Source organism: Dendropsophus ebraccatus, chromosome 6 (assembly GCF_027789765.1).
Source record: "Dendropsophus ebraccatus isolate aDenEbr1 chromosome 6, aDenEbr1.pat, whole genome shotgun sequence".
Lineage (NCBI taxonomy): Eukaryota > Metazoa > Chordata > Amphibia > Anura > Hylidae > Dendropsophus > Dendropsophus ebraccatus.
In genome coordinates, this window is record NC_091459.1 from 86,980,352 (window position 1) to 87,008,289 (window position 27,938).

General features: G+C 43.7%; 1 protein-coding gene across 1 annotated transcript; it reads left to right on the forward strand.

The window, feature by feature from the left end:
* The first annotated feature begins 241 nt into the window (after positions 1–241).
* HDLBP (high density lipoprotein binding protein) lies at positions 242–27,664 on the forward strand. The gene is made up of 28 exons (XM_069975312.1): positions 242–342; positions 10,046–10,112; positions 12,617–12,717; positions 12,794–12,948; positions 13,607–13,822; positions 15,181–15,387; positions 15,508–15,723; positions 15,935–16,141; positions 16,225–16,332; positions 16,452–16,556; positions 17,676–17,754; positions 18,276–18,415; positions 18,510–18,614; positions 18,709–18,822; positions 19,951–20,037; positions 20,329–20,460; positions 20,826–21,044; positions 21,613–21,834; positions 22,245–22,463; positions 22,670–22,814; positions 22,901–23,049; positions 24,080–24,184; positions 24,261–24,395; positions 24,716–24,859; positions 25,117–25,296; positions 25,977–26,093; positions 26,221–26,355; positions 26,458–27,664. Exons 3-28 carry the CDS (start codon positions 12,642–12,644, stop codon positions 26,590–26,592), a joined length of 3,852 nt encoding a protein of 1,283 aa, XP_069831413.1. The 5' UTR covers positions 242–342; positions 10,046–10,112; positions 12,617–12,641; the 3' UTR covers positions 26,593–27,664.
* The last annotated feature ends 274 nt before the right edge of the window (positions 27,665–27,938 follow it).

Genomic DNA, 27,938 nt, shown 5'->3' on the forward strand with positions numbered 1-27,938 from the left:
GACCTGCTGAGAGATGCATACGCTTTAGACACAACAATACAGACCATGCGTCTTCTCCCGCAGCACTCCCCCACCCTACCATCACGTCCCACTGCATAACACTACGACAGATGTGAAGATAACTCGGTGCAATAAAGTTTGCTCTATATAAAAAAGGGAGCTTCCTGTCTCCAGATGACGCAGTTCCGCTTCCGTTCCTCCACACACTCTCCAGTCCCATCCTCTGGCTGACGTGTCGCGGCTGATGACGTTCCGCTAATTGATAGGCTAAGCCTCATTCTATATAAGCGCTGGACGAAGCGGCCGACGCTTTCCCCGGCAGTCAGCGGATCGGGACACGGAGTGAGTGTAGGGGAGGAGTCGGCCTGGGGAGGGCTGGGGGCTTCTCGGGGCTGCTCCGCGGGTGTGTGTGGCCGGGGAGGACGTTAGAGCTGTAGGGGGGTCGGAAGTGTGCCGGGCAGGGAGGGAGCTGCAGCTGCTGCCTACGTGGAGTGAGCGCTGGGGGACTGTGTGAGGCTGGGACAGCGGGGCAGCACTTGTCATTGACTGCTACGTGTCTGCAGCATCCCAGCGCCTGCCCGTGTGTCCTCTGCTGCAGGCGATCGATGCTTCCCACCTCCAGCCCCGCTGGATCTCACACTCCGGGCTGTCCTCGGATTACCGGATCCTTAGCCCCCCTCTCCCCCAGGATCCCTATAGATGTAGTATGAGACCCCCCCTCCCCCAGCCTCGCTGGATCCCTATATATGTAGTGTGAGACCCCCCCCCTCCCCCAGCCTCTCTGGATCCCTATATATGTAGTGTGAGACCCCCCTCCCCCAGCCTCTCTGGATCCCTATATATGTAGTGTGAGACCCCCCTCCCCCAGCCCCACTGGATCCCTATAGATGAAGTATGAGACCCCCCCCCGGTCTCCAGCCCTGCTGGATCCCTATATATCTAGTATGAGACCCCCCCCCCCCCCCAGCCTCGCTGGATCCCTATATATGTAGTATGAGATCCCCTGCCACAGCTTTGCTGGATCCCTATATATGTAGTATGAGACCCCCCCCTCCCCCAGCCTTGCTGGATCCCTATATATGTAGTATGAGACCCCCCTCCCCTAGCCTCGCTGGATCCCTATATATGTAGTATGAGACCCCCCTCCCCTAGCCTCGCTGGATCCCTATATATGTAGTATGAGACCCCCTGCCCCAGCCTCACTGGATCCCTATATATGTAGTATGAGACCCCCTGCCCCAGCCTCACTGGATCCCTATATATGTAGTATGAGACCCCCTGCCCCAGCCTCGCTGGATCCCTATAGATGTAGTATGAGACCCCCCCTCTCCGGCCCTATATATGCAGTATGAGACCCCCCTCCCTGGCCCTATATCCCTATATATGTAGTATGAGACTCCCTCCCCACATCCCTGGCCTCATTGTGGTCAGTCTTGTCCCTTTCTGTTGTAACAACTTGTGTTTGATAACAAGAGTCCCTGATTTTTCACAGTTACTGGTTACATTGTTGCTGAGAGGCCATAGCCTGAGTGACGTGAGGTGAGGTGGCTTATTGTGAAGCTTATCATGAACGATGACGATTATGAAACTTTGATAACTTTTTCCGATTATTGGATTGTGTGTACCCACTATGGAATCCATGCTTAGATTGCTCCCCGGTTGTCCTAGTTCAGGGATGGGGAACCCTCCAGCTGTTGCAAAACTACAATTCCCATCATGCCTGGACAGCAAAAGCCGAAGGCCGATAATCTGGGGCTGTACTAGCATTGTGTTATGAGCACCTTGGATATTCCCTCAGTTGTGACTTATGGTGGCAACATTGTAAATCTGCGTATATGTAAACCTTAGTGGCAGCGTCTAACTTCTTACCATCCATTACATATGGCAGTGCTCCCCAGCTGTTGCAAAACTACAACTCCCTACATGCATTTAGCCATAACGGGCATCCTGGGAGTTGTAGTTTTACAAAAGCTGGAGCGTTTCGGGTTGATTATACACTGTATTAGGCGCAGTTCACCAGAGACTGGCAGGTCCTTTTGGGAGTTCTAGATTTGGAACTAGTAAAAAGTTTCAGGTTGGAGAATATTTGCTATATGGGATAGTGGGTAGACGTGTGTGCTTTGTAATATAACATATGAAATGTTTAATAAACGACCTGTCTGTCACCTGGTAAGTTGGGGGTTAAATCCTGTAACCAGCAAATAGCAGAGGTTTAACCTGGGCCTGAAATGGTGACGTTGGCATAGAATGAGGCCTGGGGTGGGAGGGGTATGCAGAGTTAGGCGAGGGGGAGGTGGAATCCTCCTAATCCATCTCCCAGTCAGCAGTCTGTGTTGCAATCTCTGCAAGTGAGAATCTGAGTGGACTCACTCGCTGCACAAGGAACTTCAGGCAGTGACGCACACTATTCTTATGCGGATCCAGTGCTTTAATGATAAAACACATCTGTTTCTTTCTGCTTCCTATTCTTGGCCAGATTTATTTAGAGCCGTACATTCAGTGTCCCTATTCTGAGTGATCTGAGTGATCAAAGTGATGTCTGCAGCTGAGTAATGGCTGACCTGCAACTTGTAGGCATAGTACCGCACAGTCTGCAACCAGTGGCTAATGTGAGGCTACAATTCCAGGATAAGGGACCTATAAACCCATATCCACTATTCCTATAGCCGGTTGTAATCTCTTATCATCTTTAATACAATACAGATGGGATATTACTGGATTATGTCAACACTAAGAAACCTTCTGCCTGTCCATCACACTGAATGATACCTGTATTTCACATCAGGCTGTATCCCCTTTCTTCTGATCTATAGAACTACTTTTGGGAAGTTCTGTCATCTGTTCTGATACGGAGATCTTCCTGATCACATAGTTATTGTATCTCCTCTATTAGACTTCTAAGCAGTTATATACATAGCACAAATATGAAGTATTTCTAATGTCGCCTAGAACATAGTGTTAGGTCATGGTTATACAGTAAAAGAATCCTGGTTGTGGTGAAGCTCCAGTTATTCCTTATGGTGTTGCTGTATAGCCCCAGCTTCTAAGCAAAGTTTACATTATAGTTATAGGTGCACGTGAATTATGAGAGACTTATGGGACAGGCCATACAACAGCTTTGAGGCAGGTTATACACATAAGCGATAATGTGCTGCAAAGACACATGCGCTTGTAATGTGGTTACCGGCTTGGATGTTCTTACAGGTAAAATGTTAAAAAATATAAATATTATATAATTCACCTGTAAACCACGTTGCCCTTTTCTGTGCAGCAAAACCACACACATTTCCCTGTGGTTTTACAGTGTGGTTATGTGCTACATGGGAATCCAGCCTTATGCTTTGCATTGAGCAGAAATTGGCCTCACCTTTGCTTGTGCACATAACATATGTTATCTGGTTTGTGGATTCTGGGTAAAATAATTAAATGTTTTTGAGTGTTAATCACAAGCACCTGCCAAGATGACAGACATCTGTATGTTACAGTCCATAAAGAACACATGGTGTCTCGTGACAAAATAACTAGAGGGAAGACAGTTACACACGTTGCATATGACCTGTATGGGTATAAACACACACACCGTATATGCAGCGTATTTACTGCTGCGATACGCAGCAGATACGCAGCAGATTAGATCTAAATAACTGAACACAGCATCAAATCTGCTGCGTATACGGTGTGTGTGTTGGTACCCTATAAGATCATCTCGCAGCCACTGTTCTGCCCCAGTGGTGGTCTACATGTATTATAGCAGTACTTAGCACCTTAAGTGTCACAGCGGCCTTACACTACTACAGCTTAAGAAATCACTTTTAATACTGGGCTTTTTTCCCACTATGGAGTTCTCTAATCCCTCTCTGTATTACAGACTGACCTAGAGGGATGTCTCCCTTCTGTGTAGACTGTTCCCTGTGTACGGATAGTTCTTGTCTTCCATGTTAAAGCCTCTGTTACTGCCTTTCCCCCCTGAACTTCTGCTCTCAGAGCACATTCCATAATTCCAGGCATTCTGTATTCTGAAGGAATCTGTATGTGGACGACAGGCTGGCTGTGGTGAAGCCTCCATTATTTGTTCTACTTAGCAACTTTATTTGTTTAGGTTAGATATGTTATAATCTATATAGGACCACACAGAAGTCCCCCCCCCCCCCTCTTGTTGGATTGTTTGTTGTTTCGTGGTATGTGGACTAAAAGTAATCAAACTTTATAGGGGAAGATAAAGTTTTATTTCTTAATGGTAGCTATACTTATGTTTTATACATTTATTTAAAAAAGTTTTAGTTCTTAGTTTGTCACCATATAGAAGGAGCGAGGACTTCAGCAGCCACAAGTTGCCGTAGCCTTAAATAGCCAAAGTTGAGGTTTATGAATACTCAAAGGAGTTGACTGTGGGAGTTTGAGAGAAAATGGTTAAACAAATCCAGAGAACACTGTCTGGTGTATGCTGAGCTGGCAGGGAGCTCTGGCCCTTTAAGTAGTCCCCTCCCCCATACCGGTAATACAGGCTGTGCTGAGGTGGCAGTACACAGGGGCCTGTCCCTCCAGCCTTGCATGCTCCATGCTCTGAGGCTCTCTGTACCTCCTTCTCAGCACACACACCTGCTAACTGTGTGGATGGTGACAGTGATCCTGCTGATCCCTCATGTGCTCTATACAGCAGTCCTTCATGTTAACACTTCCTCTTCACATGCGTGACATGAATCCGCCTACAAATCACTGTTGCTTTTACAGCTTACTTATTATTGGACAATTGTAGAAAGACAATGTTTTTTTTTTTTTGCAATGAAGGAAACGAGGAGGCTCAGAGCTTAAAAGGAAGATATTTTGCACAATGAGCTTTACCGATAAACTGAATATGTTCGTGCTTTCTAACCCGATGTAGTCACACATTCCCTTTTACGTGTTTTAAGTAAACATGTTGTTAGGAGCACTTTATGTCGTGTGTTATTACCGCTCTTCCTCAAAGCTGGCGCTAAATTGCTCTTAATTCTAATCTTTATTTGCAAAGTAATCATGGAACATCTGCCGGGGAAAGCGCCAATGTATGCAGATGGCGCGGGCTGGGAAAGCAAAGGCATTTTGTAGAGCTGTACAATGTCAGGTTATCATCCTAACCTTTGAACTGAGAGCATGGTAGACTTTGGCTTCTGTGGGGTTAGTCTATAGAGAGAGGGTGTGTGTGTGGGCGGTGTTTGCATTTTTACAAACCAATGGAATGTTTTTTACGCAAATTGTAAAGGCCTTGGGGGGGGGGGGGGTATCATATATTAAGGTCTGTGTGGATTTGGTAATATGTATTTATGATAGTGTGATCGATGGCCTGTGATCAATTATACTTTCTAGGTTCTTATTTGTACTTGTGGTTAACCCATGATGTTGCATAACTGTTGCCGTACTAACAGCAATAATAAAGTGCAAACGCAGAATTTTGTGGTCAACTCCCAAAATGCTACGTTAACCATGTTTCTATGGAAGAAGGGAGATGAGTGGATGACAACTCTGGCAGGAGGTCTAGAAGGCTGCATATCCATTAATGTATGGGTTTGATCCTGTACACATTTATATTTCTCTTCTAACGTGTTCCTATATGACTGTAATGCTGGGCATTGTCTGCTCTCAGTGATTTAGTCATTGGGGAAGTTTAGCAATAAATACATAAACCACACCGGCCTTTTTCCACGGATTGTCCCTCCAGTTTACTCAGTCTCTGGCATGGTAAAAATAACAAATAAAAATCTGTTTCTGCCCTAATCTCTCCTAAAGGAAACGTGTCATCAGAAAATGTCTTTTTTTTATGTTAAACATATTTTTTTAAAAATCGATATTTTCCTAATTTTCCATTGTTCTATCTATATAATAAAATAATCCTAAAATCTCGCAGTTTTCATTTTCACCACTGGGGCTAAAACTAAGCTGAGACTTCCTGTTTAAAGAGGGGTCTGCTGTAAAGTGATCTGTACAGCATTACAGGGTCATGTGACACCAGTAGGTAGATATTATCGATACAGGGCAATAGCCGTTTCTGTGGAATGACCTTATCATTGAGCACACTCTGTTACCTTTAAAGTTTCACATTCATCTCAAGGGGACAGACTCTGTTTGTTGTCTATGTCCCTGAGTCTTGCTGTAAAGCATGTCACTAAATGCTGTTAAAAACAGCCCAGGCAATATGGCAGCCCCTATAGCAATGTACAAATACTTAAATAAAAATTTAAAGTCAGTAAAGAGAAACAAATTTGAATAAAAGAACAAGTTTTAGTATGTGATTCTAATCAGTAAAAGAAAATTTAGGTGACACGTTCCCTTTAAACGAATGGTCCCATTCTTTGGTCCTTTTGTACGACTTACTGAGCTGCTCCATTCAATAAGTGTCTACTGTGGTCTGCCTCAGTCATTGACTGGCTTAAAGAGGACCTGTCACCCCCCGCGCCAGGGTGACAGGCTCCCCACCCCCAGATAGATCCCCTTATACTTACCTCATGTCGCCGAGTCCCGCTGCCGGTCCCGGGACGGAGATATCCCGGTGAGAAGCCGGCGCGCGCGCTGTTGAGATGAGTCCAGCGTTCATAGAGAATGAATGGAGCCGGACTCATCTCTGCTGCGCGCGCATGGCTCCATTCATTCTCTATGGACGCCGGACCCATCTCCACAGCGCGCGCGCCTGCTTCTCTCCGGGATATCTCCGTCCCGGGACCGGCTCCGGCAGCGGGACTCAGCGACATGAGGTAAGTATAAGGGGATCTATCTGGGGGTCGGGAGCCTGTCACCCCGGCACGGGGGGTGACAGGTCTCCTTTAAAGGGGTTGTCAGGGCAGCATGATATTGAGTAGTGTTGATTTAAAAAAAAAAAAAAAAAAAAAAAAAAAGCTGTGATGCCCCCAAACTACCGCACAGCAGGTACAACATTGCAAGCAGCTTAGCCAAACCGTAGCTGGGGTGGAGCACCACTGCAGCTGCTAAGTGGGTCTGTAATGTCATGTACCCTGGTAGGGTGAGTGTCAGTGCGGGGTTTAAGGGCCAGTTCACACTGAGGAATCAGCGCTGAATTTCAGCGAGGATTCCTCACTGAAAATTCTGCCTGAAAATATAGTTCAATGGATTTTGTGCTCTGCGGTTCACACAGTAGAATTTCTGCGCTAAATTTTCTGCGGCAGATTTGCCTTCTGCCAGAAAAATTGATGTGTCAATTCTGGTGGATTCCGCTGGCGGAATCCCATTGAAATCAATTGAGCAGTGAGTTTCTGCTCTGAAAAGAGGAATAAATTTAATTGAAAAATTAATTTGTGCAGAATCCCGCCAGACAGAACACTTTGGCCCTAAGATAGATTCTTTACTTTTTCCTGCTACATTTATGTTAATTATAATAAAGATTAAGTGACAATTTCTTACTGTTCAAAACATTAATATGAAAATGTTAGTAGTATTTACTGTGGTCTATTAAATGGTAATTATACTGTCCAGTAAAAAAAAAAAAAAAAAAAATTCAGTGGAAAAGTCCCCTATTTGCATAGACTGGACAGGATTAATGGGCATTTGGCAACCTTTTCCTTGGTAAACCCTTTTGAAGGGAGCCTGGCCTATGAAAATGCTGTCCCATGGACCTGCATCATTTTATTGTGCAGCAGGAGGAGAACAAGTTAAAAATTGATTTGTGTAAAAAGACATTATTGCTTGACGCACATTCTGGGTGTAGTAGTGCAGTGGGTGGTTTCATTCAATGATTGACACATGGGGTACACATGCTCATACAGAGAAGGCTGTCTGTCACTAAGTAGGACCACCACCTGACTACTAATCTCATATGAATAATAAAGTTCAACTTTTCCCATAAAACTAGATATCAGTTCTCTCATTTCTACCTGCTTTAGATCACATTGACTATAGATCAGACTGCTTGTTTAACATAACAGGTTTCCATTTAAGGGTTTCCCCCTGAACATGGTGGTCCCAGCATCTTCACTTCCTCCCTTCCACCCTTCCTCTACTATGTATTTATGAATTGTTTTAGGGACCATTTACACAAAGATTTTAAGCCAAAGCCAGAACAGACTATAAACAGAGATCAGGTCATAAAGGAAAGACAGATTTTTCATTTTTGGTTTCAAATCTTTGGCAGATAATCTTTCTGTGTAAATGGACCCTTATGGGGGCTGGTTATGTGTATCAGTGCCCCCCTTCCCCCAACTGTCTGCATCCGCTGTGATGGAGTAGTGGGCTAGCTTAGCTAATGAACTGAGCCAGACCCCATTCAAGCATGTCACTTAGAGTGGGGGTGGAAATGCCAGGGCCGTGAGGCACGGTCTGGAATCTGGGCATTATTAGAATGAAAAGTACATTTACTATTGGACAATAGCTAAATAATGTTGTTCCTGGACAATCCTTTTAAATGTATCCTCTTGTGTTCATCTTCCATTCTCCATGAAATCTCAGTGTGGTCCAGGATTAGACGGACGGGATCTCTGCAGTGATGCTGCAAGGATCTGTCTTGCTTGTCGTATGCAGCTCTTGGTAGCAGAACGTTACCTTGGTTATACTGTAATAATAGTAGAACGAGTTGTGACTGTAAAGTGTGTCACCTGAGGGAGCGGTGCTTGCGAAACCTTTTATTCTCCCATGCGGTTCCCTCCCTACCCTGGAGACTAACACCACATCTGTATCGGCCCCTCAGGTCTTTGGCAGCACACAATAAGATGCCTGGCTTGTTTTCTAGAATTATTTAAAGAGACCTGTGTAAATATCTTGGATTAGTTGAAGTAGTCTTCTCCCCATGCTGCTGATCCATTCACTGCTGGCACCATAGGGTGTGGAGCAGTCATACTGCAGACTCCAGCTGCCTGGCCACATCTGTTAGGACCCCCCCATTTACCAAATGGGCAGAACTAACATTGAATAGACTAAAGAGGATGTGAGACTGGGCAACAGGGGACTTGTACTGAGCACTAACTTCAAGGTGCTGTACTGAAAGGTTACATTCAACATAACTCATAACCTTTATACTACAGTAGATAATATATCATACTGTAAATCATCAGAATAGATGATAGGCAGAAAGTGGTGTGTACAAAGACATATTCCTTAAAGTATGCACCTCAGCTGCTGCAGAACCTTTACACTGCAGATTTGTTGTTGTAACTCCTGCAGCTGAAAGTCTGATCCAGTCTTCTGAATGGCATTTTGGCAGCAAGCATGTGGAATAGAACAGTCGCTGAAACCTCTAATAAATCTGCCATGCGTGAATATATATATTTGGTCTGCATAAAAAGAAAATAACTTCCTATAAAACATTGGTGGCATTTAAGTATAAAGATAATGCTGTAATGATCTTTCATATCTTTTACTACTTTTACAATGTGATCGTTTTTCCCGGGACATGCCCGAGCTGGAGTGAATGTGGGTAATGGACAGTGGTGGGCACTGGTTACCCCTCCTGTGGGCCTAGGATGGTTTACAATTGCTGTGCTGGGGATTTTGGTTACCACAGTGGCTACATTTAGACTTTCTACTGGTTAATAAAGATTTTATGGACATGATACAAGTAGGTAGATGGCAGCTTATACAGGAATTGCCTTGCAATAATAAGTCTTTTACATTGAAGTCATTGTCATGTTTTCCTGGAAACGGTTGCTTCAGGAAATGCTGGGACTGTTTGCAGACTGTGAAATCATACAGCCTGCCATATGAGCCCATATGATGAACATCTTGGCTTTTATGATCCTCGTACTTGTTAGACCTGTCTGTTTTGTTCATTGCTGGAAATGTTAATGATTTCGTCTTGTGCAACAATTGTCTATTTAACATTAAAGCTGTTCAACAGGTACAATAGCATAAGATAAAGGCCATACAGGGTTTGTGTTGTCTAGGTCATTGGTTGTAGCCACGCCTCTTGGTGTTACGTGGCGATGACTTGGTCCTGACCTGTATCTTGGTGCTTCGCCTTTGATCTTTGGGTTGCTTTGGGCTTTTTAATACCTTCTTTCTCTGCAGCCCATGTGTACTGGTACTATATTTACAGTTTTTTTTTTTTTTTTTTTTTTTTTTTACATAGAAGCTGGCAGGCTGAAAAAAGCGTTCAGCTCACCGGACGGACTTTCTGGCTTTTGACCCTTTAGCTGGTAAGTTACCTTTTCCTGTACTTGTACCTTATTTTGTCTTCTGTTTTTCTCATGAAGACAACCACATTTTGTATATTTTTGCTTATGAAACGTTGCATGAATTGAAAGACTTAATACGCTAACACGCTTAAAATACAACATGTCTGACCCTCCTTTCCCCTAGCTGCAGAACAGTTTCTCAGTAGCGCAGGCAAAAAAGGCCACCGGACTTTGTATCAAGTAACAAAGAAAGAGAGGCAAACATAAGCACCCGGTTTTGAACATTTGCGCTATAACATCACAATGAAAGATCAGCGACAGTCTGCAGCAAATCGCACTGTGTAATAGGACTGGTGACAGCAGACTCTGCCACTGGCTTGAATAGGCTGCCTGCTGCTTCCCATTCGCTGTCTGCATGTAATATCGTAGTGCAACGAGCGGGGAAAAAGGGGGAAGCGAGCGCTAAGCTTACAAGGTCCATCATCAGGCCGTCTAATATGACCTTTATGAAATTACAAATATTGGTTCCAATTTATCAATCCACCTGAAACCAAAACTGTCTGGTTGTTATGAGCAAAACCAGTCATGGCTTAGCTTTCATTTTACCAGAGCTCAATAACCTGTAAAAGCAGAGCTCTGATTAGTTGCTGTCGGTAAACCAGACAGTTTGGGTTTTGAAAAGATTGATAAATCTGGGCCAATATCGAAGATCAAACATGAGAACTATAGCCTTTTACCTGGTAATTCTGTCCACAGCAAGCCCTGACAGCATCAAGAGGTGCTGGGCAAGGAAATGAGAAATTACCTCAGAGCTATTGTGGTGTCACCCAATGCACATACATGTAGGTTCTTCTATATTAAGCAAGTTAAAGGTTTGTTTTTTTTGCACTTATGAATTAGTCTTTACTTTTAGGAATGGAATCCTTCGGGTGAAAATACCTCATGGCCTAATTCCTGAAATAGCTGCTCTTTTACATCACCACACCTTTTTATTAAGCTAATATGTCTTTGATCTATTCCAGTCAGTACATAGTTTTGGATTACTTTGTACTTGATGCAAGAAGTAAAGGCATACAATATTAGATGTATTTGCCAAGGTTTATGATGATTCCCATTGCCATATGGAAAGTTGAAACTTTTTACATCGGACTTCTTTATTCCTTTCTACTCACCACACGTTTCTTCCTCCCTTAGAGAGAGATTTATCAAGCAGTTTTAAGCTCCTTTTACATAGGCCAATTATTGGCAAGGACCGTTGCTAGAAATGCTTTTTTCGCCAGTAATCGTCCCATGTCGATGACCAGGAGCTGGAGAAAACCTCTTTTGTGCAGCTTCCAAATTTATCCTTGTTGGCTGCATCTTTCCGTGTAAACGGGTTGTGTGGCCAATGGCAATATATTTAAATGGCTACACAAACAATACAGTGATTGTTTGTGCAGCTCGGCAACTCGCTTGCATGGCCCCATATCGGGCTGTGTAAAAGGACCCTTACAGTAGGAATGTTCGAGCTGCGATTGGTTGCTATGGGCAACAGAATATTTTTACCGTAAGACTGCCTGGTAAATATTCCCCCTAAGTCTTTATCAGTGTTGCTTTGGGCTTAAAGGGATTGTTCAGTGTAAAATAATTGATTTGTGCTGCCAGGGCTATGGGAACCTAAGTGGGTGTATATTTACCCATCCCGCTTTACTGCAGCTGCTGGTTCCCAGGCCACCCAGTGTCAGGCATGGTGCAGAAAGGAAATTACCTGTCCACACAACAGTGACAAAGTGGAAATTTTGAAGAAGACAGTGGCGGAGGATCTGGGAACCAGCAGCTGCAGAAGAACAGAACATATAAATATAGACCCCTGTTATGTTCCCCCCAGCAGCACAATAAATTATCAATTTACACAGGAAAATTTAGCAGTATTTAGAGAGTTGCTTTACAGCAAGCCCAATAGACTGTAGGTGACAATAGACAGGACCTGTCCTGGTCAGATGAATAAGAGGCTGCTGGGTATGCTGTGACCTTTATAGAGGTTATTGTACAGGACTCTTGAATTGTAAGCAACAGCTATTGTGTGTACCTTTTTATTATCTATATACTGGTGTCACCTGTTGTCACTGCTTTCCTTTCTGTGTTGATAAGAGGGGCACTGGTGGGAAATGATCTGTATAGAACAGGAAGTCTCAGTTTAGTTTTAAAGCCAAAGCCAGGAACAGACTATAAACAGAACAGGTCATAAAGAAAAAACTGAGATTTCTCCTCGCCACAAATCCATTCCTGGCTTTGGCTTCAAAAATCTGTCAGATAAATCTGTCTAAACACACCGTTAGTAATTCAGTGGGATCTTGTGTTGTGTAGACCCTGCCCTTTGAGGTTAGGAAAGGGTTTTTCAAAGCAAGCTTTGAGAATTGTTCTTGAAGTAAAAGGATGGCATTCAAATCTCTCTTAAGACATACAGCCATGTGCAATGGCTTTGTTTTACTGGTAAACAGTATCTTTTGGGGATTCGAGTTGCTGAAGTTATTTAATTCTTGCAGTGGTTACACGGATTTGCGTGGGACAATGAGCTCGGTGGCGGTTCTTACCCAGGAAAGCTTCGATGAACATCGCAGTGGGCTGACCCAACCAGCGGTCAGAGGTTAGTGATCAGTCTGTTTGCTACATAAACTTTTCTTCTTTGAGTTCAATACTCAACTTTTTGGAACTACTTACAGTTGCAGCCATTGGATCTGAGGAGGAAAATGATCCCCCTACTTACAAAGATGCATTCCCACCCCTCCCGGAAAAGGCTGTCGGCAGCGAGACCCCTTCTGAGCCTGCAGGAGCATGGAGCAAAATTCGGCCTATTAAGTCTTCCGTTATCACTCAGGTTGGTTGTTCTTTTTGTATGTTATGGGAATGAATAATTGGCCATAAAACCTATGCTGCACTTTCCTTTCTCGTTGCACACAGATGTAGCATAATTTATTAAGTTTACGACACAGTAGTCTACATTGGGTTGGTGTTTGCTTAAAGGGGTACTCTATCAGGGGGGGGGGGCTATTTTTGGATCTGGCCGGGGAGGAGGTGGCTGAGAGAAGACGTCCACTCACCTCCCCGGATCCAGCGGCGGGTCCCATATCGCGGCGCTCCGGTTCCCGGCCGCTTCCTGGTGTCTGACGCGGGCTTGAGACGTGACGTCTCAAGTCCGCTCAGCCTGTCAGTAACAGAGGTGGGATCCGTTTCAAGTCTGCTCAGATCCCGCCTCTGTCACTGACTGGCTGAGCGGACTTGAGACGTCACGTCTCGAGCCTGCATCAGACACCAGCAAGCGGCCGGGGACCGGAGCGCCGCGATACGGGACCCACCGCTGGATCCGGGGAGGTGAGTGGACGTCTTGTGTCTCAGCCACCTCCTCCCCGGCCACATCCAAAAATAGCCCCCTTGCTGGAGTACCTCTTTTAAGATCAGATTGCATTTCCTCATTATACTTTTTCCAGTGTTTGAGAACATTTTTGGGCTCAACTAGTGATGCTTTCTTCACCTAGGTGTTCCATGTCCCTCTGGAAGAGCGAAGATACAAGGACATGGCTCAGTTTGGGGAGGGCGAGCAGGCCAAGATTTGCTTGGACATCATGCAAAAGACTGGGGCTCAGCTGGAACTTTCCCTGGCCAAAGATCAAGGCTTGTCAATCATGGTTTCTGGAAAGCTTGATTCTGTTATGAAAGCCAGAAAGGAGATAGTGACACGACTGCAGACCCAGGTAAGATGCATGTCACACAGGTTAATGTGTCGTCCTGACATCACTCCAGTCCACCGAGAGGGCTTGATGTGCACTCTCTAAGGAGAAATCTGTAGTGGGAATAAGAAGTATTTATGGACCTGATGCAATTTAAATCCTCTTAAGATTAATTTAAGACCTTCAGGGACAACTTAATGTTGTGTAGATCAACAGATTTTTCTGCCAGTATCTAATGTCAAGAGATCTGATGTTTCCCACGTGTTGCGTATCGAAGGATGGGAGTTCTTGTTATGAAGATGTTGGTTTGTCGGGTTGCATACAGCTTATATCTGTTGCTTGTCTCATTTAATGGTGGAAGGAAATTCCAGGAACATAAGTCATGTTTTACATAATCAATGTGGCTTATTAAAGCTTTGACCTTAATCCGTGTGACGTACACACCTATGTATTGTGGACTTGTCATTAAAGGGGATTTCTGACAATTCATCAGAGACTTTTGATAAAGCCAAATTTTGATAAAGCCATATATTGCATTAAATGTTTAGGACTGAACATAAAATGTGTCATTGTACATGAATTATGGAGATTATGTATATCTACATAAAATAGCTGAGTAAAGCATTTATCCACACCCATAATTAACATGTCTACCAGCTCCACAACGCAGCTGACCCAGAAGTGCGATACAGAAACCACTGGTTTCTATGTAAATAACACATAATACTCTGCCCTTTGCTACTGTGTCTGTTTTTATAAGTTGTATGTAAAATTGTTTAGCTACAAAGCACGTCTTTGGCACATTAAATGGACGGCACATATCTCATTATAAACAATAGTAATGCTTTTTCATTTTTGTGTGAGGCTGCATTCAAGCGTTGTGTTCTGCATGTAATGGACACTACGCCCCCCCCCCCCCCCCGGGTCATGGAACGTCATCATCCGGCACTAAGATGATCTTTACCGCCGCTGAATCCCTATGCGCCCACATTCGAATTCCCTGCTGCACATAATGGAGCGTGAGGCCAGAGCTGTGCGGGATGAACTGACAGGGTTTTCTGTGGCCACTATTTAATGAATAGCAGCAGCAGAAACCTGACATGTCAGTTTCTCGCGGTGCTGCTTGGGATCCCGGACTGAGTGTATACTATGTGTATACACTCCGGCCGGAATTCCTCAGAAGGCAGTGCTACGCAAGTACCGTAGAAATCACGGCCGTTGTTTTACAATGGCCTTGATTAGTACGGAACCTACGTTGTGTGAACATAGCCTAAAGCTGATTGCTTGGAGATCTTAGTCCAGAAAATGGAAAAAGGTACCACTTTCAGGCTTGATCATTTCTCTTGATGGTTAAAATTAAATATTTCTTTTTTTTCTTTTAGGCATCTGCCTCAATTGCTATCCCCAAGGAACACCACCGTTTTGTGATTGGTAAAAGTGGAGATAAGCTGCAGGACTTGGAACTAAAAACCGCTACCAAGATTCAAGTCCCCCGGCCCGATGATGCCAGTAACCAAATTAAGATCACTGGCACCAAAGAGGGCATTGAAAAAGCACGGCATGAGATTCTGCTCATCTCGGCCGAGCAGGTAAGGAAAAATCTATACATGTGCCGTGCTTTGTAAGTCTAGTACGGGTCTTTTATATGGCTTTTATTTTAATAGAAAGGATACTGTTCAGTTTGCGTATACTCATTTCCCCCATTTCAGGATAAGCGAGCAGTGGAACGTTTGGAGGTTGAGAAGGCCTACCACCCATTCATTGCTGGGCCCTACAACAAAACAGTGAATGACATCATGCACGAAACCGGAACAAGAATAAACATCCCTCCTCCAAGTGTCAACAAAACTGAAATTGTTTGCATGGGCGAGAAAGATCAGCTGGCCCAAGCCGTGGCAAGAATCCGGCAAATTTATGAAGAAAAGGTGAGCGTTTCCTTCATTTGGTATAAAGAATTGTACCTGTTTAGAGTATTATTTTGGATGCATGCTATAGATAGCCTTTCTGTTCTTTTATCATGTCACATCTGAAAACACTAGCCTAACAGCTGGCAATTGGTATATTCTGTCGTGTCATTTAGGTTACATGTATGCAGTGCATCAGTAGTTTCACATAATCTTTTTCTTTTTGTTGTAGAAAAAGAAGACAACCAGCATTGCAGTAGAAGTAAGGAAATCCCAACACAAGTATGTCATTGGCCCTAAAGGCAATAGCCTGCAGGAGATCTTGGAGCGCACAGGCGTGTCTGTCGAGATACCACCCAGCGATAGCACCTCAGAGACTGTCATTCTGCGGGGTGAACCTGAGAAATTGGGGCAGGCACTGACTGAAGTATATGCTAAGGTAAGGATGGTCTAGCTGGGTGTGTACACTTTTATAAATACAAAGGAAGACACACAAATAACAGTTTTTCTCTGATTTCTTAGGCAAATAGTTTCACTGTGGCCACAGTCTCTGCTCCATCGTGGCTGCATCGGTTCATAATTGGCAAAAAAGGACAAAACTTGGCAAAGATCACACAGCAGATACCAAAGGTTAGTAGTTGGCTTCTCTTATGCTTCAGCCAAGTTAAAAGCTTTATAGAATCTCTGATCTGTGTCTGCTTTGCAGATGTTTGTTGGATGAGATAACCATGTCAAGGGTCTCATTACAGGTGCACATAGAGTTTACTGAAGGGGAGGACAAGATTTCCCTGGAGGGCCCTACAGAAGATGTTACCGTTGCCCAGCAGCAGATGGAAGCGCTAGTCACTGATCTGGTAAGTAGTTTTATTAGTTTGTGCACTCTAACCAGACTCTGTTTGTGATGCCATTTACAGGATTAACGTAAATCCCCTGTTTAAAATGGGCTAGTCTCGACAAGTGCCTTATAACTTTTATAGTATTTATTCATTACATAAGTGTTAAGACAGGGATGGGGAACCTGTGGCCCTCCAGCTGTTGGAAAACTACAACTCCCATCATGCCTGGACAGCTAAAGCTTTGGCTGTCCAGGTATGATGGGAATTGTAGTTTTCCAACAGCTGGAGGGCTGCAGGTCCCCCATCCCTGGTTTAGAGTTTTTTTATTTGTTCATATAATCTACTGTTCACTGCCTCCTGATATTGTCTAGTTTCTTATATCTAAAACCCTAAATTGCACATGTTGTTAGTGACCCTTACCTTTACTGTGGAGCACCACAGCCCCTGGGTTTTGGAGATTGTTGGGAGTCACAGTACATGGACCCTCACTTATAACTATTGACCGCCACAAAGACTAAATATAATGGATTGTCAGTGCCAAATTAGCAACCTTAGGATCTGTGCATTTGCACATGTTGCTTTCCTGTTGGCTTTTATCTTTAAGGGTAAGTTGCGTTCACACATGTACAGGATCTGCAGCAGATTTGATGGCGCTCATTTAAAGTTTCAAATCTGCTGCAGATCCTGTATGTGTGAACGCACCCTAAAACTTTAGTTATTACTTTTATTTTTGTGACAGAAGTGCATACATAAAATGCATACGTTTTGGCCCCATGCATAAACTATTGATACAGAATGCTAATGTCCATAGTAATACAATTACTCTTTAGTTTTCAAGGGAACATGGTGTGTGATGCACTTTGTTGCGAAGACTTATCGCCTTAGTGTAGGAAAAGTTAGGAAAAGTTTTCTCACATCCTATCTATGATGGTTGGGTGCCACCATAATTGCACAGGGAAATAATGGAGATCAAGTACTGAGGTTTCAGCTTGATATTATCAATGATTCAGTCCGGTATTAAAAAAATGTACCTGTGAATGCTTTCTGACATTAGGAAACTCACAGGTACTTTCCTAGACTCTTTCTACGTATAATACACACCAATTTTTATAGTTAACATGTTTCTATTGCTTTTAGATATCTCGAATGGATTTTGCAGAAATAAACATCGACCACAGATTCCACAGGCACCTCATTGGAAAGAGTGGAACTAACAGTAAGTTCATGTGCTAGTGACTATACAAAATCGTAGTTAAATGCAGGCCTTAGCAATGACTGGTCATAATGTTTAGTTATCATTGACCCAAACTTATTAAAATTGTCTACTTTTAAACATTATAAACTTGGTCTACAAATGCACCAGATTTATCAATATATGGCCCTTTTTTACATAGTAACATAGTGAATAAGGTTGAAAGAAGACAAGAGTCCATCAGGTTCAACCTAGGGAAACCCTACTGTGTTAATCCAGTCAATCTAACAAGCCGTGGTCCTTTTTCTCAGTCATGTTTGTTAATCAAGCATGGCGTACAGATGCCTAAAACACTTTATTAGTTTAAGAGGTATGCTCACCAGATTTTGAAGAAAACTGTGCCAGAGATTGGATTCATTTGCAATAGTAAATCTGCCCCATTGTGTCTGCCCTTTTCTTACTTGTAAGACTTTGTATCGTCCAGTATTGAAAAGTTAAAGTAATATTATAAGGGTTTCACCTACTTACGTTGTTGACTTGTTCAGTCAATAGGATAAAGGAGCAGTACAAGGTCTCTGTACGCATTCCCCAGGACAGTGAGAAGAGCAGCCAGATCCGAATAGAAGGAGATCCCCAAGGTGTGCAACAAGCAAAGAAAGAGCTGCTAGAGCTGGCCTCACGAATGGTATGTAAAGAGGAAATTTACTTCTAGATTTAAGGAGGGAAAAAAAACCTTTCACTGGTGATGTAACCATTTTGATTTTTTTTTTTTATTTAAGGAAAACGAACGCACAAAAGATTTGATCATTGATCAAAAATTCCATCGGACAATAATTGGACAAAAAGGTGAAAGGATCCGGGAGATTCGTGAGAAATTCCCTGATGTAAGGCGCTTTTAGATCTTAAAACTTTCTTGGTGGCTTTGTTTCTCAGCAATCTGCTTGTGTATTTATTTCAATATCTCCTATCTCCTTTTAGGTTATCATTAATTTCCCAGATCCTACTCACAAGAGTGACATTGTGCAGCTGCGTGGCCCAAAGAATGAGGTGGAGAAGTGCACCAAGTATCTTCAGAAGATGGTATCAGAGATGGTATGGACAGATTTAGACTTGATCATGTTTATTTGTTTTTTGTTTTTTTCCAAAAAGTTAGCACGTTACTATTTTAAGTCTTTACTGGTTACAAAGCCCAAGAGTATTGCTACCATAGAGGGTAGTCTGTCTTTCTGATCTCTGTGCAGATTTGCTGCACCATATTAACAAATCTTGAGTTGCGCACATAGCGGGTGTAAATATTTAAGTATTTGTGTCTGCAAATGTTGAAAACTATGCTGTAAAAGATAGTGGTTATTCAAACTGTTGTCAAACCATGACGCTTGGCGAGTGCTAACAAGTAAACGAGAACAGGAGTTATTTAAACATTTCTTCATGTTCCTCTTATGCTGAAAATATTTTTGGACTTTTGCAACAATCCTACTTTTTCCACATCAAACAACTGAATCATTACTTTATGTAGCAGACATTAATTCATGTAACCATCTTTTCAGATTGCAAAAAGTTTGCAGTATACATTCATTATTTTTATTGCTGTAAAACAAAACTGAACTTACAGAATTCTCCTGTAGGAGATTTTTAGACTTCTTCTACTGGTTGAAAAAAAACAAAAAAAAAACCAAAAGACTAAACACAAGAACTCCAGCCAGTACAGAGAGTCACGGCTCAATGTGTCCGTCAATCACATGACTGCCTTCTCTCTGTGAGTGCTCAGATGACCTGGGATACACTGGACTTCCTGTTTTCTGCCTGTTTCCTGTTTTTTTGAGAGAAAAAAGTCAGAAAACAGGAAGTGCTGTGTTTTCCGTGCTGTGTTTTCCATGAAAACTAAAAAAAATGATTGTAAATTGCAAACTTTCTTTATCACAGCTGTTGATTTAGATTTCAAAAGTTATGACAGTGAGACTTTAAGAATGTGGTTTAGTTATACTTGACCCAACTTTGTCCTCTTAGTCTCATATACACTTTAATGCCTTTATCTTATACGTATGTCGGAGTATCTTTGCAGAACGTGCATTTCTTCTGTACATTGTCTACCAGTATGACGATTTACATAGATTTTTCCTGAGCAATATGCTCTGAAGTTTTTATGTATTTTTATATAATCAAATCCTGCACAACATTTGCCTTCACATTTTTAAAAAAAATAATTTTCTTACATTCCAGGTGGAGAACAGTTATTCCATCTCTGTACCAATCTTCAAGCAGTTCCACAAAAACATTATTGGCAAGGGTGGTGCCAATATTAAAAAGGTGGGTAGTCGCTTTGATATTTTAGATCAAAACTTCTCCTTTTCCTCAGACCATCTCTGGCGCATGGACAAATTAGTTATATTAGGCTGTTTGGGTCACATAGGATAGAGGCAGGAGAGACCAAGCTTAGTTCAGTCTCCTGGATTGTTCTAGGGTCATGGTACACTGAGCTCTTCAATCAAAACTTTATCATTGTGCCTAGGCCATATCAAAATTCTGTGAAAACTCAATGCCCCTCCCCTTCCCCAAAAGTACCATTTTGTTATAGTCCGTGTTTGTCTCCCTGTTCAGATTCGTGAAGAATGTAACACTAAAATTGACCTCCCGGCTGAGAACAGCAACTCAGAAATGATTGTCATTACTGGGAAAAGATCCAACTGTGAGGCTGCACGGGATAGAATTCTGGCTATTCAGAAGGAACTGGTAAGTGATCTGGTTATTCTTTTCGATTAATGACCACTAGAGATGAGCGAACTGGGTTCGGGTCAGAGTCGATCCGAACCCGATCATTAGGCATTTGATTAGCGGGGGCTGCTGAACTTGGATAAAGCTCTAAGGTTGTCTGAAAAACATGGATACAGCCAATGACTATATCCATGTTTTCCACATAGCCTTAGGGCTTTATCCAACTTCAGCACCCACCGCTAATAAAATGCCGAAAGTTCGGGTTTGGATGGACTCGAGCATGCTCCAGGTTCGCTCATCTCTAATGACCACAGTTTTAGTAGAATTAGAAGCACTGCTCCTATATTGGATTTTTATTCTTTATTTTTGGTTCATTGTTCCAGGCTAACATAACAGAACTGGAGGTTAGCATTCCATCTAAACTGCACAACTCCCTTATTGGAGCTAAGGGGCGCTTTATCCGTTCAATCATGGAGGAGTGTGGGGGCGTGCACATCCACTTCCCGAGTGAGGGCTCTGGAAGTGATACAGTTACTATTCGAGGACCAGCTCAGGATGTAGAGAGGGCCAAAAAACAGCTGCTTCAACTGGCAGAAGAAAAGGTATGTCTGTTTACATGAGGGCTGCTTAGGAGGAAACAAAGTTGGGATTATTGGGAAGCTGGCCTTGCAGTATTCGTCCAAGATTTTGAATGTGTACATGTCATTGCCTACTAAACTTCCTTTGCTAAATAAGATCAGCAAGTGACACAAATCTTTAGTACATCAAAAGCCAACCCTAATAGAAATTGTGGAAAATTCAATGGCAATTTGTAACAACTAGGCCCTGATAAGGTTGACATTGGATTACTTTGGACTCACTGCAGTGTTTGCAGCCTCCTGAGAAAGCAAGCAATGAATTTCAAGGCTGCACCCTTATCATATTATGTTTTTATAACCATCTTACATTTTAGAAATGTTTCATGGCAATCATCTCAAATTGTTGTTCTATAAATGTGCCAAGTTTACTTCTAAAAGGAACAGCTCTGCAGTGCCACCTATTGGAGGTAGCTTCCCTTACAATCAATGCCTGACTCTTTGAGAGACTTGAGAGGCTTTTAACATGGAACTAGTGGAGTAGTGTGTTTCTGTGTGTTAAGAACTATTACAAACTATAAATGTTTCCTTACAGCAAACAAAAAGCTTTACTGCAGAGCTACGTGCTAAACCAGAATATCACAAGTTCTTAATTGGTAAAGGAGGAGGAAACATCCGTAAGGTGCGTGACCAAACTGGAGCCCGTATAATTTTCCCCACTGCTGAGGATAAAGACCAACAGCTTATCACCATTGTGGGCACAGAGGAGGCTGTAAAGGAAGCACAAAAGGAACTGGAAATCCTAATCAAAAGTTTGGTGAGAACCTAACAATTCCCTCCCCCCTTAACTCTATATCCAGAATCACTGAGAACACAGGTCAGATACTGAAAATGCACATTAATTCTAGGCTGACAGTATGGTATTCTAATGTTCAGTTCCCATCACAAGCTGTGTAAATTGTGAGATAGATGCAAGTCCAATCTGTCAGCCTCACCGTTTGATACACAGGATATACTAGATGTCCAGATTGGAATACCCCTCTAAATAGGCACTTTTATTAGAAAAAGAAATAATAAACTTTTGACATTGTTGTGGTTTTTTTTTGTTTTTTTTTACTGTAGTGTTATTGCCCCTCAGGTTATTCCTGACTAGCTTTAACTTTAAAGTTTTTGGCCTTTATCTTATTTTCAGCAACTTATTACACTACTGTCTTTTATTGTTACTAGGATAACATAGTTGAAGACTTCATGGCTGTGGACCCTAAGCACCACCGTCACTTTGTAATCCGACGTGGACAAGTGCTGCGGGAGATTGCAGAAGAATATGGTGGTGTAACGGTTAGCTTTCCTCGTTCTGGTGTGCAGAGTGATCGTGTTACTTTAAAAGGTGCAAAGGAGTGTGTTGAGGCTGCCAAAAAACGGATCCAAGATATCATCGAAGACTTGGTAAGCATACATAATGGCTTTAGCTTCCATACAACGATGTGTGCTAACACTATAAGGGTGCTCTCACACACACCGGATCTGCAGCGGATTTTACAGTGCGGATTTAATGCTGTGTTCATTCATTTAGTCAAATCTGCTGCGGATCTGGTAGGTTTGAAGGCACCCTAATGGAGATACTAAAGTCTGTCTTGCTTTTGGTTTGTTAGGAGGCTCAGGTCACCATTGAGTGCATGATTCCTCAACGATTCCATCGGTCTATTATGGGTCCTAAAGGTACTCGTATCCAGCAGATAACAAGAGAACACTGTGTACAGATTAAGTTCCCTGATCGTGAAGAGAACCCTCAGACAGGTAAGGAAGTGTATCTTTGTGCAGATAAGTGGTTGTTGGGCATACATATATGTCTGAGAAACTAAACTTATCTTTGTCACCATCAGCCCCCAATGCTGAGTCACCAGCCCAAGAGAATGGAGAAGAAGGAGCCGAAAATAAAATTGCTGCAGATCCAGGCTCCCCAAAGAAATGTGACATAATTCTGATCTCTGGACGGAAGGAGAGGTGTGAAGGGGCTAGTGAGGCTCTAAAGGTTAGTGATTGATGGGTTTTTAAATTTTTTGAAAATTACATTTTAAGGTTACAAACCCACTTGGCGGGTCTGCAGCGAGTCTCCATGCTGCGTTTTTGCAGCGAGACTCGCTGCAGATCCCGGCCCTATGCTTTTAATGGCAGACAAACACGCAGCAGGGATGTACATCCCTGCTGCGAGTTTGTCTGCAGCCCACCCCATTAACCCCCCGGCCGCCGGAGCTGATACTTCACCTGATCCCGGCTCCGGCGGTTCCCGATGTCTTCAGCAAGCCGGAGCGGGGACCAGGTGAAGTATATGCTCCAGCCAGCCGGCCGCCCGATCGCCCCCCCGCAGCCCCGGCCGCCCGATCGCCCCCCCGCAGCCCCGGCCGCCCGATCGCCCCCCCGCAGCCCCGGCCGCCCGATCGCCCCCCCCCCCCCCCCCCCCCCCCGCAGCCCCGGCCGCCCGATGGCCCCCCCGCAGCACCGATCGCTTACACACCCCCCTGCAGCCCCGGCCGCTCGATCGGTGCTGCGGGGGGGGGCTGCGGGGGGCCATTGGGCGGCCGGGGCTGCGGGGGGCCATTGGGCGGCCGGGGCTGCGGGGGGCCATTGGGCGGCCAGGGCTGCGGGGGGCCATTGGGCTGGGGGGGGGGGCGGCCGGGGCTGCGGGGGGCCATTGGGCTGCGGGGGGGGGGGGGGGGCGGGGCTGCGGGGGGGCGTGCGGGCGGCCGGGGCTGCGGGCGGCTGGCTGGAGCATATACTTCACCTGGTCCCCGCTCCGGCTTGCTGAAGACATCGGGAACCGCCGGAGCCGGGAACAGGTGAAGTATCAGCTCCGGCGGCCGGGGGGTTAATGGGGAGGGCTGCAGACAAACTCGCAGCAGGGATGTACATCCCTGCTGCGTGTTTCTCTGCCATTAAAAGCATAGGGCCGGGATCTGCAGCGAGTCTCGCTGCAAAAACGCAGCATGGAGACTCGCTGCAGACCCGCCATTATGTTTTGGTTTTTAGTACACCAGTAATGTTGGTTTACTCTATTCCTTTAGGCTCTCGTTCCAGTCAGCATTGAGGTGGAGGTGCCATATGATCTTCATCGTTACATCATTGGACAGAAAGGTGCAGGTATCCGCAAGATGATGGATGAGTTTGAGGTAAGTGTTATGCGTTTAAGTTTTTGAAAAGGTTTTTAATCGTATTACATATCTAATTATTATGTTTGTGTCTTAGGTGAATATCCAAGTGCCAGCCCCAGAGCTGCAGTGCGATATAATAACCATTACTGGGCTTTCTTCTAACTTGGATCGCGCCAAAGCTGGGCTCCTTGATAGAGTGAAGGAGCTGCAGGCTGAGCAAGAGGACAGGGTGAGCAAAGTTTTCTGTGATCATGGGCTTCCAATCGCTGTCTTTATTGTGTATAACACTAAACCCACTGACAGGTAAGCGATGTAGTGGACTCTGCCCACTCCCGGCATCATATTGATTGATGATGACTGGCAGGGATAGTGTTTGAATCTTCGCAGCACTGTAATGAAACAGCAGCAGTCCATTACATTGCTTACCCATCTGTAGGTTGTGTGTTATATGGAACATGGGAATAAGCCTTAAGGAATTTAAAATAAAGGATATGTGGGTTTTTATAATCACATTGCTGGTCGCTCTAATCATTTGCCCTTGTTCTCTAGGCATTGAGAAGCTTTAAGCTGGTCATCTCTGTAGATCCCAAGTATCACCCTAAAATTATTGGACGCAAAGGTGCAGTCATTAGCCAGATCCGCAATGAACATGATGTCAACATCCAGTTTCCAGATAAGAGTGATGAAAACCAGGTATGTTCTAGATTTGTGGTGTTTTCCCGGCAAACAAGACCCAAAAATGGTTGTTGCCTTGGACCTCCACGGTCTCCCATATAAATGGAAAGGTGGCTCTGCACGCGCCCTCCCATTCACTCACTGCAAGACACTGAGCACAGCGGAATTCTGTAGTTTTTGCTCAGTGTGAACTGGGCCTTATGGATTATTAGCTATACCTTCCAGTTTTGTTTTTTTTCTCACCTTGTCTCTTTTGGCTTTGAAACTATCTTTAGGATCAGATCACCATCACTGGTTATGAGAAAAATACAGAGACTGCTAAAGAAGCGATCATGCATATTGTTGGGGACCTGGAGCAGATGGTGTCGGAAGATATTACCTTAGATCACCGTGTCCATGCCCGAATTATTGGTGGAAGAGGCAAAGCCGTACGCAAGATCATGGATGAGTTTAAGGTACATCTTGTGGTGACCAGAGCTTTAATTCTTTTAGTGGATATCTGTTCTCATATATAATTGGGGTAAATAATGCAAGTTGAGGGGCATTCACCAATCTTCTATTACTAAAAATAGAGGATGTGTCTTCTGGCAATTCCTGGGGGAAGGGGACCTGTTAATCCCTTACATGATAGCGGATAAGTGTCAGACTTCAGAGTACTTGACTGCTGGGACCCCCTGTGATCTCCACAGCGGGTCATTGAGTCTCCATGATTGAGAAGTAATTTGCATATGCCCACCTTTACTCCATTGCCAAAGGTAGCTGAGCGTTGTACTTGCCTTGGGCAGCCTCTTACACAATAAATGGAGTGTTAGTACACATGCACAACCCTTATTACTAAAACTCAGGGCCCCATCCTGGAGTTTGCAGGGGTCCCAGCTGTCAGACCATCAGCAGTCTAACATTTTATTCCCCATCCAGTGAATACGGTATTAAGGGGTACTGCTCTTAAAGTTGTTAATAGCCTGTATCATTACAGATACTGGGATGCTAATGCCTGGTTTATTTAGCTTGTAAATTGTATGAGAAATGTGGATTTTATTACTCTCATACAAACTTGGGGAACATGATGAGATTGTTTTTGTTACCAATATATGTATTAGTATGCTTTACTAAAATAAGTGACCTCTTTGTGTAGGTGGATATTCGCTTTCCTCAGAGTGGAGCCCCCGATCCCAACCTTGTGACTGTGATGGGCAAGCCTGAGGATGTGGATGAAGCCATTGATCATCTGCTGAATTTGGAAGAGGAATATGTAGGTTCATTAAACCTTTGCAATGCTTTTGACTATGGAACTGGTGCACTGCTTTTAGTAGAATAAAACTACAGTTTTTCAGTTGTTAGGAACTCAAGTGTTTTTTTTATTTTTTTTTATTTTGCAGATGTCTGATGTGGTTGAGAACGAAGTAATGCAATCTTACATGAAGCCACCCTCTCAGGAAGAGAACAAGCCCCAGCCATCCAAGGGCTTTGTTGTACGTGATGCTCCATGGGCAGCAGGAGGCAGCAATGAGAAGGTGAGTGTTCTGTGGATCTTAGAACATACCACTTTAACCTAAAACTATGAAAGAGGTATAAAATTGGTGAGGCTGATGGATTTTTTTTTTTTTTTTACCAAGGCTCCTGACATGACCAGCTCTGAGGATTTCCCCAGCTTTGGGGCTCCAGTGGCCCACAAAACTTCTCCATGGGGCCCAAAAAGACATGGTGGTGGAAAAGGCTTAATGCCTGCTGACATGTCTGCTTCCTGTTAAGTCTCCTGTTGCTGTGTCTGAATCACTTGACCTGTCATCTCCCTCCCTACCCCTTTCCTCTGCCTTCCAGGATCCTATATAAAAGTCACTGCTGCAAGGGTTTACCTGGCACTTCTGGTTCCTCATGAAAGTTATACAAAATTTGGTATTTCAGTTATAGGATAGAAAGAGCCTATGATTGCACCTGTTTGCCATAGTGATGCTAAGTGTTTCTACACACCATCAGCTATAGTAAGTCCTTTCCTAAGTTGTATATACTGCCACTGCAGCCTTTTGTTAGTTGCTACGTATATGGAGTATGTGTAGCGTCTGCTGATTTGCTGAAACTACAACTCCAACTTTATGGAAATATGTCTGTATCCATAGGATCCATTTGGAAATGTATAAACCATTTGTCCTAGTACCTAGTGACCAAACTGTTAGGTGTGCAGCTATACTTGGTAATCTCATAAAATCTGCCGCAAAATGCTGTCTTAGACAGACTTGGATATATCAGACTGCAGCTAAGACTATTATCTGTTTTTAAGGTCTCAAATACCATAGTTCCAATTGGTGTACAGTCCTGCTACAGAGCAGAATGTATTAGGAAGTGTCCTGTAACCCTTTTACTGCCAGAGCCATTTGTGAGGGAGGGATATGCACAAAGGGGGAAGCGTTGAAGGCGTATTAACTTCCTCCTCCCCGTCCTCTCATCCGGTTTTATGACATTACAACTACTCATGTTCCAGGCTGTGGAGAAGCCTAGAATTATACACCAGTGGCATCAGGATGGAATTCTACCCTCTGCTGCTAAAGAACAACCTTGCCATGAGCTGACGGAGTAATGAAATGGGTTAAAAGCCCACCACATCTCAGCTGTCCTGTCGCCCTTTCTCTTGTCCCCTTACCTCTGATGCCGGGGGAAAGGGATCATGTGTTTTTTGTCCAGATTGGGTGGGGGGGTAACATTAGTTCCAGGATTTTTCCAGACCTCTCCTCAGCCCCCTTACTCCTTGGACATTTCTACTTACTGTGCCTCAGTATCAACTTCCTGTACACAAAGGTCAGGAAATAAACATCCTTTAAAAGCCAATTTCTTCTGTGTCACTGTCTTAATATTGGGAATAAAAAGGTGGTGTTTCTTCATTACTAAAGGATTAGCAACATAACTTTCCTGGAAGAGTTGGTGTGAAAAGCCTGTTACTGCTAAAAATGTGTTTTCAGATCAAGTGTGTATAGACATCATGCTATATATTTTTTTTTCTCTTATCACATAAATAGGGGTCAATGTGAAGCTGGAAATGATCCTAATCCAGCTAATCTAAGTGATTTATCTGATGGTATATTCAGGGTGTAGAATACTAGAG